Source organism: Zonotrichia albicollis, chromosome 4 (genome assembly GCF_047830755.1).
Source record: "Zonotrichia albicollis isolate bZonAlb1 chromosome 4, bZonAlb1.hap1, whole genome shotgun sequence".
NCBI classification, from domain to species: domain Eukaryota; kingdom Metazoa; phylum Chordata; class Aves; order Passeriformes; family Passerellidae; genus Zonotrichia; species Zonotrichia albicollis.
The window spans coordinates 65,823,807-65,838,361 of record NC_133822.1 but is presented as its reverse complement, the minus strand read 5'-3'; the positions used below and the strand labels follow the sequence as shown (position 1 = coordinate 65,838,361).

Sequence of the window (14,555 nt, the reverse complement as noted above, 5' to 3'; positions counted from 1 at the left end):
CTACTGTCAAATAAAGTTTTTCTGCAGTGCATCAAAAAACAACAACAAAAAAAAATTTTAACAAGTCAGTCCTAACAGGACAGAGCAATCAATCTGATGTTTGTAAACACTGCACAGGAGCTGAAGGCTGTTTGTCAAAGTCAGTCAATAAGTAGCTTCTTACATTAACAAAACTTATTACAGGAAAGAACTGCAGTCTCCAAACACATACTCATTTAGATTAATTTAACCAGCTTTAATTGCTCCCTACCTGAGACTTGGAGCCAGCTATTTAAAAGGCATTGCATTACATTAAAAGCCCTCACTTCTGTGCATTCAGAGTCCAGTCACAGGACAGGAAATGAGCCTGCACATGGAACTGCTGCCTATTTGAGAAACTTTTCAAACTACTGCTCTAAAATTAGTAATAATTTCATTCAAGAGGTAAACAAATATATTGGTGTTGTAAACATACAAACATAAATTTCAGAAACACCTCTGGAGTAGTTATTCTGCTACATAAGGGAAACACTTCCTTGAAGGTTTTTTGTAAAACTTACATAGATATTACACTACTACAAGCTTATTCTTAATTTATGTGAGATGAACAAGATTCAAAACTTACATACACAATTGTAATTTTCATTTTGTATCTCTTAAAATTAGAAAAATAAGCTCAGAATCCAAAATTACAAATAAAATTAAGTTTGAGCTTGGCTTTTTTCCTTAATATGAAGATCAGCTGCACCTACTATTCCAAATTCAGCAGTTAATTCTTAGAAGTACAACGAATGACAAGTGGAAACACAACATAACTTAGTCTGACAAAAAAACTCAAACCAAACATTGTGAGGACAAGACAGATCACTTGATCACTTAGTAATTTCTCTGAGGAAGTTACTGCATTTTTAATGCCACTCCACAACAGTGCAATGTACATAATTAACAGTAGTTCTCTGAAACAGGCTTTAAAGAAAGCACGTAAAAAACATACAAAAACTTCAAGGTGGCATCTAAAAGCCTGGTTGAAAAACAAAATAGATTAAATAAAGTAAAGGTTTCTCATATTTTGATGGTTTGCTTACCTCTGGGGGGGAATATAAGGAGCAGATACTGTTGGCATAACTGTACAGGGTTCAACCACTGTTTTCTTGGCTTTTTTTGTCTTTTTCCTGATTTTTGATGTAGACCTAGCAGTTCTGACTGATCCCTCCTTTCTACAAACACCGTTTTTGATTTCAGCTTCTCCATAAATATTGAGCGGTCTCCGTGTGCAGCCTGGTGGAGTATGTACATCGCAGTAGGCAGTCTTTTTCACAGAGAACGTTGTTCCACTGCCAGTTAGTTCTTTCACAGGTTCCATTTTCATATACAGACCAGCCTTTTGAGCACATGTCACATGGAATGCAGTATAGCAGTTTGCTTTGTGGCACTGGATGCAGGCACCAACACCTTTCTGTTTACAGAGGTAGCATGTTAACTTCCATCTGGCTGGGGGAATGTTCCTGACACCATCAATTGGCTCAATAAAAACCGTATTGGCAAATCCAACTTCTGGAATCCACAGAGCACACACCACGTGTCCCCAACGATCATCATCTGTCTTTTTAAAGGCACCTCCCTTGTTTGGGCACAGCACACAGTCTACAGGCCGAGAGCGGGACTGCAAACAGTGTCTGCAGAGCCACTGGCCCTCAGGTATATATGGCACCCCATAGCATTCCTGATGTACTGCTAAATTACACATATCACAAAACAGGATCACATTGCTGTTCTGACATTCACCATCCATGCATATACAACACACTGCATCTTCATCAATTAAAGACTGATGATCACCCTGCTTTTGGTTTTCACAATAAGACTCTTTTTCAAACCTATCCATAAGGAATTCAAACATATTTTGGGAAACTACTGACACTCCATCACTTTTCCGCTTATCATTGATCAATTCTAACCACGCATAATCTTCTTCATCCATGTCATACTCAACTTCGTTATCGAGTTCTTCTGCTGACTTCTCAATGAATTTGTAATAAATGGGAGGTCTCCGAGGAGCTGAAGGGGGACTGTACTCAACAATCCGTACTTTTGGTTCTGGAAGAGGAGCTGTTGTAGCAGGGATACCATGAGAGCTCGGAAGAGCTTCATTTTTCTTTTTCACTTTGTTATTTTTATGGCGTTTGCTTCTTAGACAAACCGGTGGTCTTTCACTATTTTCTTTATTGCTGTTGCATTCACTCATTTCCTGGGCAGTAAGATCATCTTCTAATATAATTTCTAAAGGATCAAAGATACTGATCCTATGCAGGCGACCTTCAATTTCTATTTCAACCATCCTTTGAGCTTGAGCGTACGTCAAGGTTTCTCGTGTCGGGGAGTGCTTAATACTGCATGGGGAAGAAGAATGCCTTGCTGCCGATACTCGATGGCATCTTCCTTTTCTCCTCATTTGGTAATGTTTACCTAAAATTAGAGCAACAGTTAATACTATGAACTTCAAATAATCATATTAAAATATTAGTTTTACTGTAGCAAGGGAAAAAACCTTCAGTTCTATAGCCCTCTATGCATATATTTAACTAAAAGTAAACAAAACCAAAAGCTGTCACTCTTACTCAACAGGACTGCTGTTTCATACAAGCTTAACCTGAAGATCAATAGATGTTCTAAATAACAGCTTCCCTGAGTAAACACAGCTATACAAAATCCTTGCTAGAAACCCTCTAGAAGCACTGTTGGCAAGACCACTGCATGAGAACAAAAACATTTCAGATGTGTCAGAGATTTAAAAATACTGCATTTGTTACCTTGTAAGAAAACCTTTAATACAATACTTAACACCTTAGGGGCACCTGTAGTTTGAAAATTTTTGCAACAGCTACAGACTGTGTCCTCTAGACCTCTCTTCAAAAGAACTAATGCAATTGTGAAAGAAAAAATAGTTTTCTCTGAATTTTTTCCCAGTGCAATTTGAAACATTCATGTTATCAATTCAACTACTATAGCTATATTTAAAAGCTAGAAAAGCACATATACTTCCACATTTGGCAAGTGGGCAGTTTGACAGCCCTATACTTTTTTTTTTACTTTCCTCAATCCTTAGTGAGCCCATTATTCTTCACAACATGACAAGAACATGACAGAACTCTTAGTGCCCAATATGGTGCAGTATGGACTGCAACCAGTAAATATTTCACCTGTAAAGCAGATTTGACTTAGGGCCAAACCATGTTCCCTGCTTTTAAGTACACACAGTCCTCTCCTTCAACAGATTCTTCAGGAGCTGTTCTCAAACCAACTGCTGATAGATAGAAATCTTCCTGCTTACAAACCCACTCCCAAGCTCTTTAAAACAATTTTTAAGTCTACAATCTACTGCAAAAAGATCACATACCATACAAAAAGACAGCTTTCTTCCCCCACTCCAAAGCCCCATAACTAGGATGGTTACAAAACTTTTAACTTAAAAGTGTCCATACATACTCATGCCTTTTGACATGGTCACACTGGGTGGGGTTTTTCTCCTGCAAGGGTTGAAAATTTTATAAACCTGACTGACATTGTCAAGTCTAAAATTCTATTCCACTCCTTCCTTCTTCCCAAGAAATCATTAATAAATAGCATCATTTAACTTCAGCTACATAAAAATCCCTTCATCTTTAATCACTGCCCAAAGTATTATTTAGGCCTCACCATTTCAACTCCGCATTTAAAGTCAGGGCTGCTCACCATAACAGCAGTGTTAGCATGTATTGCCAAATAGTGGAGAAATAGAGAAATCAAAACACAACTGCTGTGAAAGACCAGTATACCTATTTCAGGAAGCAAACAGCAAGCACTGAACAACTAACTACATTAATTCTTCCATGCTGTTTGCCTTTTGCTTAAGTCTATGATGCCAGTTTCTAAAGGCCTCAAAGTACTGAGGGAACTCCTTTCACAGAAGACTACCAGATCACTCAGGCAACTAACCCTGAGACCAGTGCCCAAAGGCTCTGATCTGTCTGCTCTCACTAACACACTCTTAGTTTTCATAATCTAAGCTAGTCTTATTATGCATGCAACAATTGTGCTTCTCATAAATGTGACTTTTACACAACTCATTCTTAACCGTCATTACTAGTTTCTATGTCATATAGAAAGTTCAGACAACAGTCAGTGCTTAATCATGACAAATCTCTGTTCTGCTCTTTATAAACAACAGAAGAACATAAAAGGTTCCATTTCTTCAAACAACTTTGGAAGAAGCATTTAATAATTAAATTCTGTAAAACAACACAGGATTCAATCATACTAGTTTCTAAACTGTAGAAAACAGTTTAAACAATTAATAACACCAAAGAAGGTCCAATCACTAAAACATACCAGTAATTTAACCAAAACTAAAAATTAGTTTCCAGTTTCAATACAGATTTTGTAATTCAGAGACCCAAATGTATTACAATAGCCCTGAACTCTGTTATTGTGAACAAGTAATGATGGATTCTTCAGCTAAAACACACTGATGTGTCCATGTACAGCTACTTATTACAGATCAGAATGACATTACTTGTCAAGAAACAAGGCTTACAGCATGTTTACCTCATATAATTGCATTTCAATTCTGTCTGAAGCAAAAGCCTGCTTTGGTACTTTTAATGTCCCTTCCTACATTTTAGCTGGTTGTGTATCTGTTTGTAGTGGCTCCTGAGGATAGAGACTGTTTCAGAAAAATTCAGAGGGAGGGATGAGAGGTGACCTTCAGAAATCAAAAACATGTGTAACCTGTCCACACTACCTTAGCCCAGTACCACAGAACAACACATTAATGCCACGTTTCCAAGCTCTCCACCTCCCTCTGTTCCCAAGATTCTCGAGCATGGCTTCAGGCAGGAATTAAAAATAGGAAGAAAATACTCAAAAGCACAAGATCTTTAATCTTGCTTAAAGACTTAGGACAGCTGTTGCAAAAGTAAAACGAACTGTAGGAACCAGACTGACAAAATAAATGATTGAGCTAGCACCTAGGTATACTGTAATACTCAACAATAAATACAGCTGACTTAGGAAGGAAGTTACAGTGTCAAACAGACTGGATAGCCTACAAATACAACGCAGTGCACAAAAAATCGAAACTGGTAGTACTCAGGCTGAACTTCATGCAAATTTACTGTGAATAACTTAAATGCTCCAGAGGCCAAAGCAGTGTTTTGTTTCTCCAAAATTCTTGTTTGCAAATGTTTCGATAAATACTCCGGATGAAGACCAGAGTTCTGCATAGCAAATTCATGACCCACAACTGGTTTGCTTTTCCTACGCAACTATCAGCTGGCACTTCTCCGTCCTACCCCCTGCCCCCCTTCCCAGTATCCAGTAGATCAATAGGAATGAGGACCAAAATGTAAATTTGAAGCGTAAACCAAAACAAGTTTCCATTCAACGACCACAAAGATACTGCACTAACCGCACACAAGATTATTTTAATGCACTGTCCTGCCCTCACAGACTGTGGGATGTAAACCAGGAAAGTTATCCACAGCTCTCATCTCCTAGAATTGCATCAGCTACTTGGGAAGGAAATCACCAGCAGACGTTTTCCCTCCCCATAACACAAGGGAACGTTTCTGTGAAATACGTGCTTTGAGGCAAAAATAAAATTTAAAAAAAAGCTATCTACCAAGGTGTAGGATAGCTAAAACTAACACGAAAAGTACAGTACCATATACTTCTAAATTACATTCTCTGCCCTAGTTACCTTCCTCCTCTTCAAATAAACTGTCTTTAGTCCCTGGATTCCTGCTCAATAGATTAGGGAACTGCACTCTCAATGGCACTTTCATGCAGACCATTAAACAGAGAAAGACACAGGAATACTCTTTAGTCCAGGACAATGAGGGACGATAAGCAAACAGCGCTTACACGCGGACACCACCCGCCGCTCCAGCCGCGCAGCGGGAGCGATTCCCCGGGGCACGGCCCGGAGCGGGGCCTCACGGAGCGCAGCGAACGTGCGCGGCCACGGCCAAGACACGCGGGACCCCCAGAGCCGTTCTGTCCCGGCCCGGCGGAAAAGCCCGGTGCCGCCAGAGCCCGCGGCCATCCCGGAATCCAGCCTCCCGCGCGCGGCTCTGCCCCCGCCCCCGGCCCGCCCCCGCCGCTGCCGCGCCAACACTTCCTGCCCACGCCCAGGGAGCCTCCAACGCGCTCCCTCCCCTGCCGCCGATGGTTCCTACCCGGCGCGGCGCTCCCCCCTCCCGGCCCCCGGCAGGATGGTTCCTGCCCGGGCCCATCATCTCCAGCCCTTCCCAACAGTCACTCCCTCCCCGCCGCGAAAATACTCGGCCCACAAATATGGCGGCTGACAAAACAGCTCCAGCGGCGCCCTCCCTCCCTCCCCCAGACCGCCGCGCTCGCCTCGCCTCTCCGCCCGCCCGCCCGCCGCTGCCCTCCCCCGCAGGCGGCCGTGCCCAGTCCGCCCTGCTCTTTCCCCCATGCCGCTCTCCCGTCCCGCCGCGGCGGGACCCGCCGGCTCCCGGCCCCGCAGCCCCCGCCCGCCCGTCCCCGCCGCCCACCCGGCCCTACTCACGCTGTGGGAGCCGCCGAGGAGCGGCTGACAGACCTCCCGCTCCGCCGCTGCGGCCGACGCTCGGCCGAGTTAATGGCGGAGGCCCCGCCGGTGCTGCCGCCTGGCCCCGCGTCCGGCAGCCGCGGGCGGCCGAGCGGGCGCTACGAGGGCCGCGCTGCCCGCGGCGGTCACCCGGCGCTGGGTGCGGGGCTGCTGCTGCCGCCGGGCGCGGCGCATTCGTGAGGCGCGGCGCGCGTCGCCGTCCGGCTGCGGGCTCGGCGCTCGGCTCCCGGGGCTGAGCGGCTCCCCTCCCCCCGCGGCACAAACAATGCGGCTTCACCACAGCGCTGCGCCGACGGGGGGGAGGAGGAGAGGCGGGCGGGGAGGGAGGGAGCGAGCGAGGGAGGGAAGGGACGTGCGGGCGCCAGGCACCGCCCAGCCCCGCCGCTCCCGCCGCCGCGGGGCGGGGCCTGCGCGCCGCCGCTCCCCGCGCCCCCGGCCGGCACCGGCCGCTCTCGGGGCGGGAACGCGCTGGCCCCGCGACCGCCGCGCTCCCGCCCGGAGAGGCCGGGCCCGAGCCCGAACCCGAACCCGAACCCGCCGCGCGTCCCCGGTACAACGTTCCTTGTTCGAACGGCCCAGCGCGGGCGCCAGGGAACGGATGGAGGCAGGACACGGGTCGTTACAAAACCAAGGCTAAAAAGTTGAAGCGACTGGTATTTATTATCTCTTTGGGGGGAAGTCCAAGCTCAAGATTCCTTAACGTAGAAAATGTGCTTGAAAGTCAGCTCTTTCGTGGTCTCTGGGTCAAGCTGCTGCTTGTAGATTAACTGATAATAGCCTTACATTTTGACAGAGAAAAAGGTTATTTCTGGCTTCCCCTGCGAAGGACAGCCTTTGTTAGGTATTATTTTTAGACAGCCATTACAGCCATATTCGAGAACTGAAGGATTTTACTGCAATACATTTCTGCAAGGCAGCTGCACCCACATACTTAGAAAACAATGTTTTAGCTGGCCCAGCCTAACACAGTTGCCTGTGCTGATCATCCCCAACAAGTCCTGCATATAGCAAAAAGCAATTGATTGAGAGTAGGTGTGATTCTTTTTACCCATCAGTATTTCACAGCCACTCAGCTAAATTGCTGCCAAACAACTTACCAATTCATTGTTATGTTTTCTCTAGAAGAGGTTTCCTTGCCTCAAAAACCAGTTGGTCCTACAATAAATATTTGACTAGGGAATCAGAAATAGATACACTCGTTATTGCTTGTAGAAAGTTAATTAAGGTTCAGAGAGTTTAAGCAACTAGGCTGTGGAAATCTTGTAGAATATGAAAAGTACTTTCCAAATGCTTTTTTCCTCATCAGGGACTATTTAGCACACTGATCTCTGAACAAAACACAAGCTATTAAAGCAGCTAACACTCGTGCAGCCCACTCAGTGTAGGAATAGACCCTTAGGCTCAGACACACAGAGTACCTTCAACTTTCAATACAAGAAAGTTTGTACAAACTAGGGAGGCCATCTGGTAACTTGTGTACTTGCCTGTGAGGAACTACTCTCCAATTAAATTGTTTTAGTGATCCTGCCACCCTTCTCAGAAGTCTTACAACATGCTGATATAAGTTAGTGTTGGTGCACTGGAATACAACCTGTGATAGAAATGTATTAAAGAGCGAGTACCATACCATACCATACCATACCATACCATACCATACCATACACATTATTGTGCAGAGTATAAAAATGAATAGTGTCAAAAACCTAGTAAGATTATGATAAGGAAATACAATGGTTTATCTTTTAAGGGATAATTCACGTGTATCTGCTGTGCAGCTGTACAAATACTTTTTAAGTGGAGACAAGTTTTCTACAGAAACCTTGATGGTGTCCACATTCTAATGTGTCTGACACACAGCAAGTCTGGCTTTTTTCACAGCAAGTTGCTTTTTTCTGCCAGGTGGGCTACAGCATTCCCTAGTCCCTGGACATCCCTTTGATAATACGGTATTTCTTATTGGTATTTGCACCATTTGACCAATTTTCTATAATTTCATGCTTCTAGATTCTTCCAATTACACCCAGTAAGAAGGTGGTGTGGGGAGTTTTCACTCGGGAGCATCCAGGCTAGGACACAGATCTCATGTCATTCCTTCATGCGGTATTTCAGAGTAACAGCACAACATCAGGGCACGCTCAACAGAAAGCTCTCTATTTGGAGTCTTAGACTTGTAAATCATTTCTCATTGACCTTATGACAGGCTACCAGAGCAGGATGCTCAGCCTCTCCATTTTAAGGGTATGTACATTAGCCCATGTAGAACAGTAGGTAGTATTGTCTGGGGCATCTGACCAGTCCTCAGCACATGTGCCTATACCCCAAAGATCTGTTATCTTCCTCTTTTCCACCTCACAAGTGAGACACGGTTACTCAAAAGAATACAATTCTACTAGCATATGGTTTAATTTCAAGCCAAAAATAAGAAGCCCTCTGATCCCTAGTGTGATGGCAACAGACCCCTCAGCACCTTTTTTCACACCAGTTCAGTATGTGCGAGGGGCTTCAGTCCCAGTCCTTCAGAATCCTCACACCCCGACCTGGCAGCATCAAACTGTTAAACAAACTGCCAGGGGTGACTCACTCTACATGGAAAACTTGACAGAAAGAGGATCTCCTGCCTACTAGCTTTCACCTCCACTAGTTGTCAAGCTTTCAACAGAATCACTGCAAGAAAGATCACGCAAAGAAACATAATCACTATCTATCTGCCTTGGCATCCTCCTCTGTTTTCTCATAGAATCGAACTTCATAAGACACATTTCTATATTTCTCAAGTGTATCCACTTTGTTTCTCAGATCACAAAGCCAACTCAAGACTCACTGCAGCTGTAAATACTGGCAGAGGTACTGACCTACTTTGAATGCAACTTTGTATCCCTCTCAGGGCCTGGACAGCTGGACGCTGAAGGGACAAGAAAGATTTGGAACTCACTCCTCAGAACCTACAACAACCTGTATTTCAAGAAAGGTTTTGGACTGCCAGAACATACACATGTGGGTCTTCTTCCTATCATGATGACAAATCTGCCTAACCTTGCATGTGATACTTCTGTATGATGCCTTAAGGTAATGTATCACCAGTAAATTTTCAAGTTTGGCTTCTCCATCATACAGTTTACACCTTCACACTCATCTATGAGATAGAACATTATTACTGTGGTCCTCTCATCCTACACGGGAATGCTTTTAGATCTCACTTACTTCATCAGCCATGGTATGTGGCACTGGTAGAATACTCGTGGGCATGACTTCACAAGTTCACAAAAGAAAGGTTGTTCCCAAACCTCACAGAAGCCAGAACAGCGTTCACCGTGGAAAAGATGGTAACCTTATCAACAGACATATTACAGCAGTGTGCTCACATGATTTCAGCTGTTTATTTTCAGTCCGTGGGGTGGTGGTGCAGAATCACTCTGCATCTTCTGGGTGATCTTTGCAAATTTTTGTATTTACAGAAAAATACACATTATCACTGTTCCATCCCCTAGTCACCATTGATATCTTGTATGAAAGACTGGTATATCATACTAGACTGAGTGGGATTTATGGTTCAAAGTCCTGGATGACCATCCTGGAATGAAGATCAAATTTTTTGCTTCAAAAACATAAAAGTGTTGGTCCATTTCATTCCTACTTGTTTACTGAATATATTCCTTGTTCTCTGGTTAGGAAGAAATGTCTGGATTTTCCTTCCCACTCTTCTGATCTGGAAGTTTTAGCTGTATTATGACAAAAGAGGGAATAAATTAAATAATATTGGTGTATATAATGTTCACCAACTGCTATAGAATCAAGGATTTTTTGTTTCTTACAGCCTCAGTAACTCTTACTTCCTGCACATACCACCTTTTTCATTCTCACATCCAAAGCAGTTCTTTGTTTATGAATTGCTAAGACCCTTTGGTCTGACCCTTCAGAACAGCTCATGTTGATCCAAACGAACAGTCTTCACCAAAACACAAGTTTAAAAACACTGGGAGCTGTGTCAGTGCCTTTTATGGTACTGATGAAGGTCCAGAGACCTTTTATCCTCAGAGCTCCACCAGAAGTGATGCTTGATCAGGGTGCTTGCTAAGAAATACCTCTGTAAGCTGCATCTGCTAAGCAGTCCTATGGAATGTTATCTATAGATAAGCTTGAAGATCATTTGACAGCATGGTCTTCATAGTAAAGCTGCTATGCAAAGGCCTTCATCCCATTTCCATTTAAGCGTTTGTTGGAACTACTGCTCCGGGTCACCTACTGCAAGAAGAGGTGTGTATCCTGTCCCTTGCTGATGGAGAGATACACCAAGCACTTTCCTGACAGAGGCAATTGACAGGGAAACCTACTGCCTGCTTTACTTATCCACTATCTTGAATCCTTTAACATCATTAAAGGGTACCTTCAGGATTTTGCAGTTTTAAGGTGCTCTCTACAGGATGTGCTCATAACTGTTGCATGGTGGAAGGTGAGGATTGAGCTCACTCCTCTGGACAGTGCAAAGATGCAAAACCAAACTTCATGATTAGGATGTACATGAAAACATGTAAGCTATGCTTCAATAATAGAAAACAAAAACCTGCATCCAAATTACAACATACTTCAACACAAGCACAGAGCTTGCCATGTACTGACCTGTAGGTCTGCCAAACAGCAAAACTATCATGTACTATTTTTGAGACTATTTTATCAAGAACAAACCCTTGGAACAGAGTTATTGACACTATTATGTATGATGATATTGCTGTTTCCAAAAGAGTAGACTAGACAGAGCCATAATCAAGACAATAATATTCTCCTTCTCTTCCATCATTGTCTCTTCAGTATCAATTATTCAATTCCTAGTGTTTATAGTTTGGCACCTTTATTATGTTCTGCATAGTAACTCCCCCTGCAAAGGTCTTTGTGGGAAGCTGTTCCTGCCACAGGATAACTACCACCAGAACAACCCCTTCATAAACAAGTCACCAATCTTTTGTTTAGCTCCCAGGAGTGCCTCCCTGCATGATCAGATGAAAATGATTACGAGCACAAGAGAGCAGCAGTAAAGTAAATCCAGGATTTGGGAGTGCCTCTTCAGCATCCCCAGTTATTAGCCATCATTAGTTTAGTTTACAAAAGCAGCTGCATGTTTAGAAGTGGAGTGTCTGTCAATTCACACAGCATAACTAACTGAGCCAAGTTAGGGGTAAAGACAACGTCAGTGGTAATGGGTAGGATTCAAAAAACAAAACAGTAATTGCTATGCAAAAAGTTCTAAAAACATCATACTTGCACAGCAAAGAAATCCAAAACAGCATGGCTAATCTACATTGGATTTTGGCCTCTTTTTTCACAAGACACACTGAGGAAACCTGAGTAGCAGACATAAGACAATTTACAGAAAGATAACACAAAAAAAGACCTATTTGAACTGAACAATTTTGTCAAATGCAGCCATTGCAAAGGGAAAACAAAGTGTGCTCCATACCTGTATCTGATACACAATGATTTTGAGAAATACAATTTCTTTTAGTTTCTGTGGTTGTTCTCCTGATCAAGTTTGGATTTCATAAGATACCTGAGTTTATGATAAACGAAGCAGCTTATTAAGCTAGCATAACCCAAGTAAACAATATTATGCAAATACATTGCTACTGTCTCTCTTTCCTACTTCCTTTCCTCAGCACTGGAAAGCATTCACTACACAGCGCTCATCCAAGCAAAAACAAGTTGCTCATTGCCTTCATAATTTTTAATTATACATAAAGTTTATTTTATTTGTTGAAACCCTTAGAGTGACTTCCCTTTTCTCAATTCCTCTGGTGTCAGTTTAAAAACCTGCACATGTAATATGAGATGTGAGGGAAGTTCTTTTCCTAGTTAGCTCACTCACAAACATGTATCTAAGAAACAATCTCCAATGTTTACAATGAGTTAATACTTCAGCCTTAGTATGATTAAGTTAAAATTCAATTAGTAATGAGACACAAATCCAGTCTTAATTACTTTACTATCTCTTCCTCATTCATTCTAGAGGACAGACCTGGTCTGCAGATGATTAAGATGGTTTGCAATGGAGGAAGTTCAACTGTTAAAATCCCTAGTCATTTGTCACAGAAGAAATCCAAAAATAGATGGGCTAATTCAGAATTAAAATTTGCCTCCTCGTTTATATGGGGAAGGACACAAGAAGGTGACATCAAAATCTGGGAAGGAAAAATAAAGTGAAAAATAAGTCAGAAGTAAGGACTCAACACATGACATCCACAGAAAAGCCTGAACTGCCAAGAGCAACCAACATGGCCTGTAATCTTTCTCTGTACAGAGAAACCCAACGCGTGTGTACCACTTAACAAGTGCTAATGAACCCTACACAACTTTGTTTGTCCCAGACTTGCTACTGCCTCAGCAAAGGTCTGATGCTGCCTAATAGACAGAACTTCCAAACTCATGTATATAAATCAGTTCTGATACTGATGGCTTCATCAGGTAGACAAAATCTCTGTAGGCCCAATAGGAATGCTAAAACAGGAACTTCAAACTGACCTCTCCTGAAAGACATATTCCAGCACCATGCTCACTCCACATGAAGGGCAAGTATGAGTAAATCCTGTCAACATGCTATTATATGCTCAACTCCAAGTCAAAAGTCAGTGACATACACCTCTGATGTGCTACACAGTGAGGATCATGCAGATTAAACAGCTGTGTTTGTAACAAATTAGGTAATTTATATAAATCTACAAGGGCACCATGGTGTTGGCAGTGAATGCGTGCTCCTAACTACTGTGTGATTGCTCAGTCCTAATTCTCTGTGCACTCACCTGGACACCTTGGATCTGATGAGTAGAGCCAAGTACCCACTGAAATAAATGGGAATGTATGCTAACTATAAGTACTTTCCAATGTTACAAATTCTTGGAAATCATACCCCTGTGACAAGTACTAAATTGGACATCCAAATTTAGTACTTCTGACCTCTATTTTAAGGTTTTGACCATTAAGCTGACATTGCCTGGATAGGATTCTGGAAGAGGCTGGAGTCTACACAAGGAGGAAAGGAGATTATTTTATTAAATGTATTACCTCAGTGCATATGAAAATCTGTAACTCTTTCTGCTTTATTTAAGAACTGTAATCTCTTAATGTAGTTTTTGTCTTCATGACTTCATATGGAAAATGCATCACTGATGCAGAAGTTACTAGAGGTGAAACCAAAGGTTTGAGTGAAAATAACCATACCAGAGCAGGTTTGGAGATAAATACTAAGTGCTCAATTTTGCTAAAACAAGGTAACGACATCAACACTACTAACTACACTGTTATTACCAACATTTAGCATTTCCAAATGAATACAAAAGTAGAAAGACAGAACTACATCAATTTATCACTGCAGTACCAACATTATGTTTACTGCCAAGAAAGAAATGGAATGGAGGAAGTAATAAAATTAGATTAAGATGAACAGCCTGATGACTGGAGAGACCCTGGGACAACAACACACAAAACTCTGTCTGCAGCACTAAACATCTACATTTGGCTAATAACATAATATTGAAATAGGCGTATTGAAGGCATACTTTAAGTTCTGTCACAGTAGGATAGGATACAAGAATTTAGTTTCCAACATGTCTTAGTCTCTTGCTATAGCCTCCCTGAGAGCCTTCCAAGTTCAAAGTATACCCCAATACTGAGAATGACAGAGAGATGGTTACTTACAGCTACATAAGTGGTTTCTTTCTTCTCTGAACCTGTAATAGCTTTTTTCCAGAGAACCCGAACAATTTCCTTGGAAGCATGGTCTGCTAGCTTTCTGCTATTCTACAAAACATGGAGAGCCAGATACTTGCACTTTGCTCCAGGAACTGGAGTGAGAAATTACTTCTTCATATTCATTTAATATCATATCACTTTTAATTCATGCCAGGTTCAGTTAACCATGCAAATAAAGATGTTTATTCACAATATCTGAAACAGATAACAAGATTGTAAATGCATAAAT

At 42.4% G+C, this 14,555-nt stretch overlaps 1 protein-coding gene across 5 annotated transcripts in view; it reads right to left on the bottom strand.

Annotated features, from left to right (window-relative positions):
* BRD1 (bromodomain containing 1) overlaps positions 1 to 6,680 on the bottom strand; it is a 56,907-nt gene extending 50,227 nt beyond the window's left edge. For all 5 annotated transcript variants that reach the window (XM_005481911.4, XM_074540002.1, XM_026790268.2 and 2 more), the window contains exons 1-2: positions 6,548 to 6,680; positions 1,065 to 2,445 (exon numbers count right to left, since the gene is read on the bottom strand). In XM_005481911.4, coding sequence (XP_005481968.1) covers positions 1,065 to 2,431 — 1,367 coding nt within the window. In that variant the 5' untranslated portion in view covers positions 2,432 to 2,445; positions 6,548 to 6,680. The remainder of the gene's footprint in view (positions 1 to 1,064; positions 2,446 to 6,547) is intronic.
* Positions 6,681 to 14,555: the final 7,875 nt, after the last annotated feature.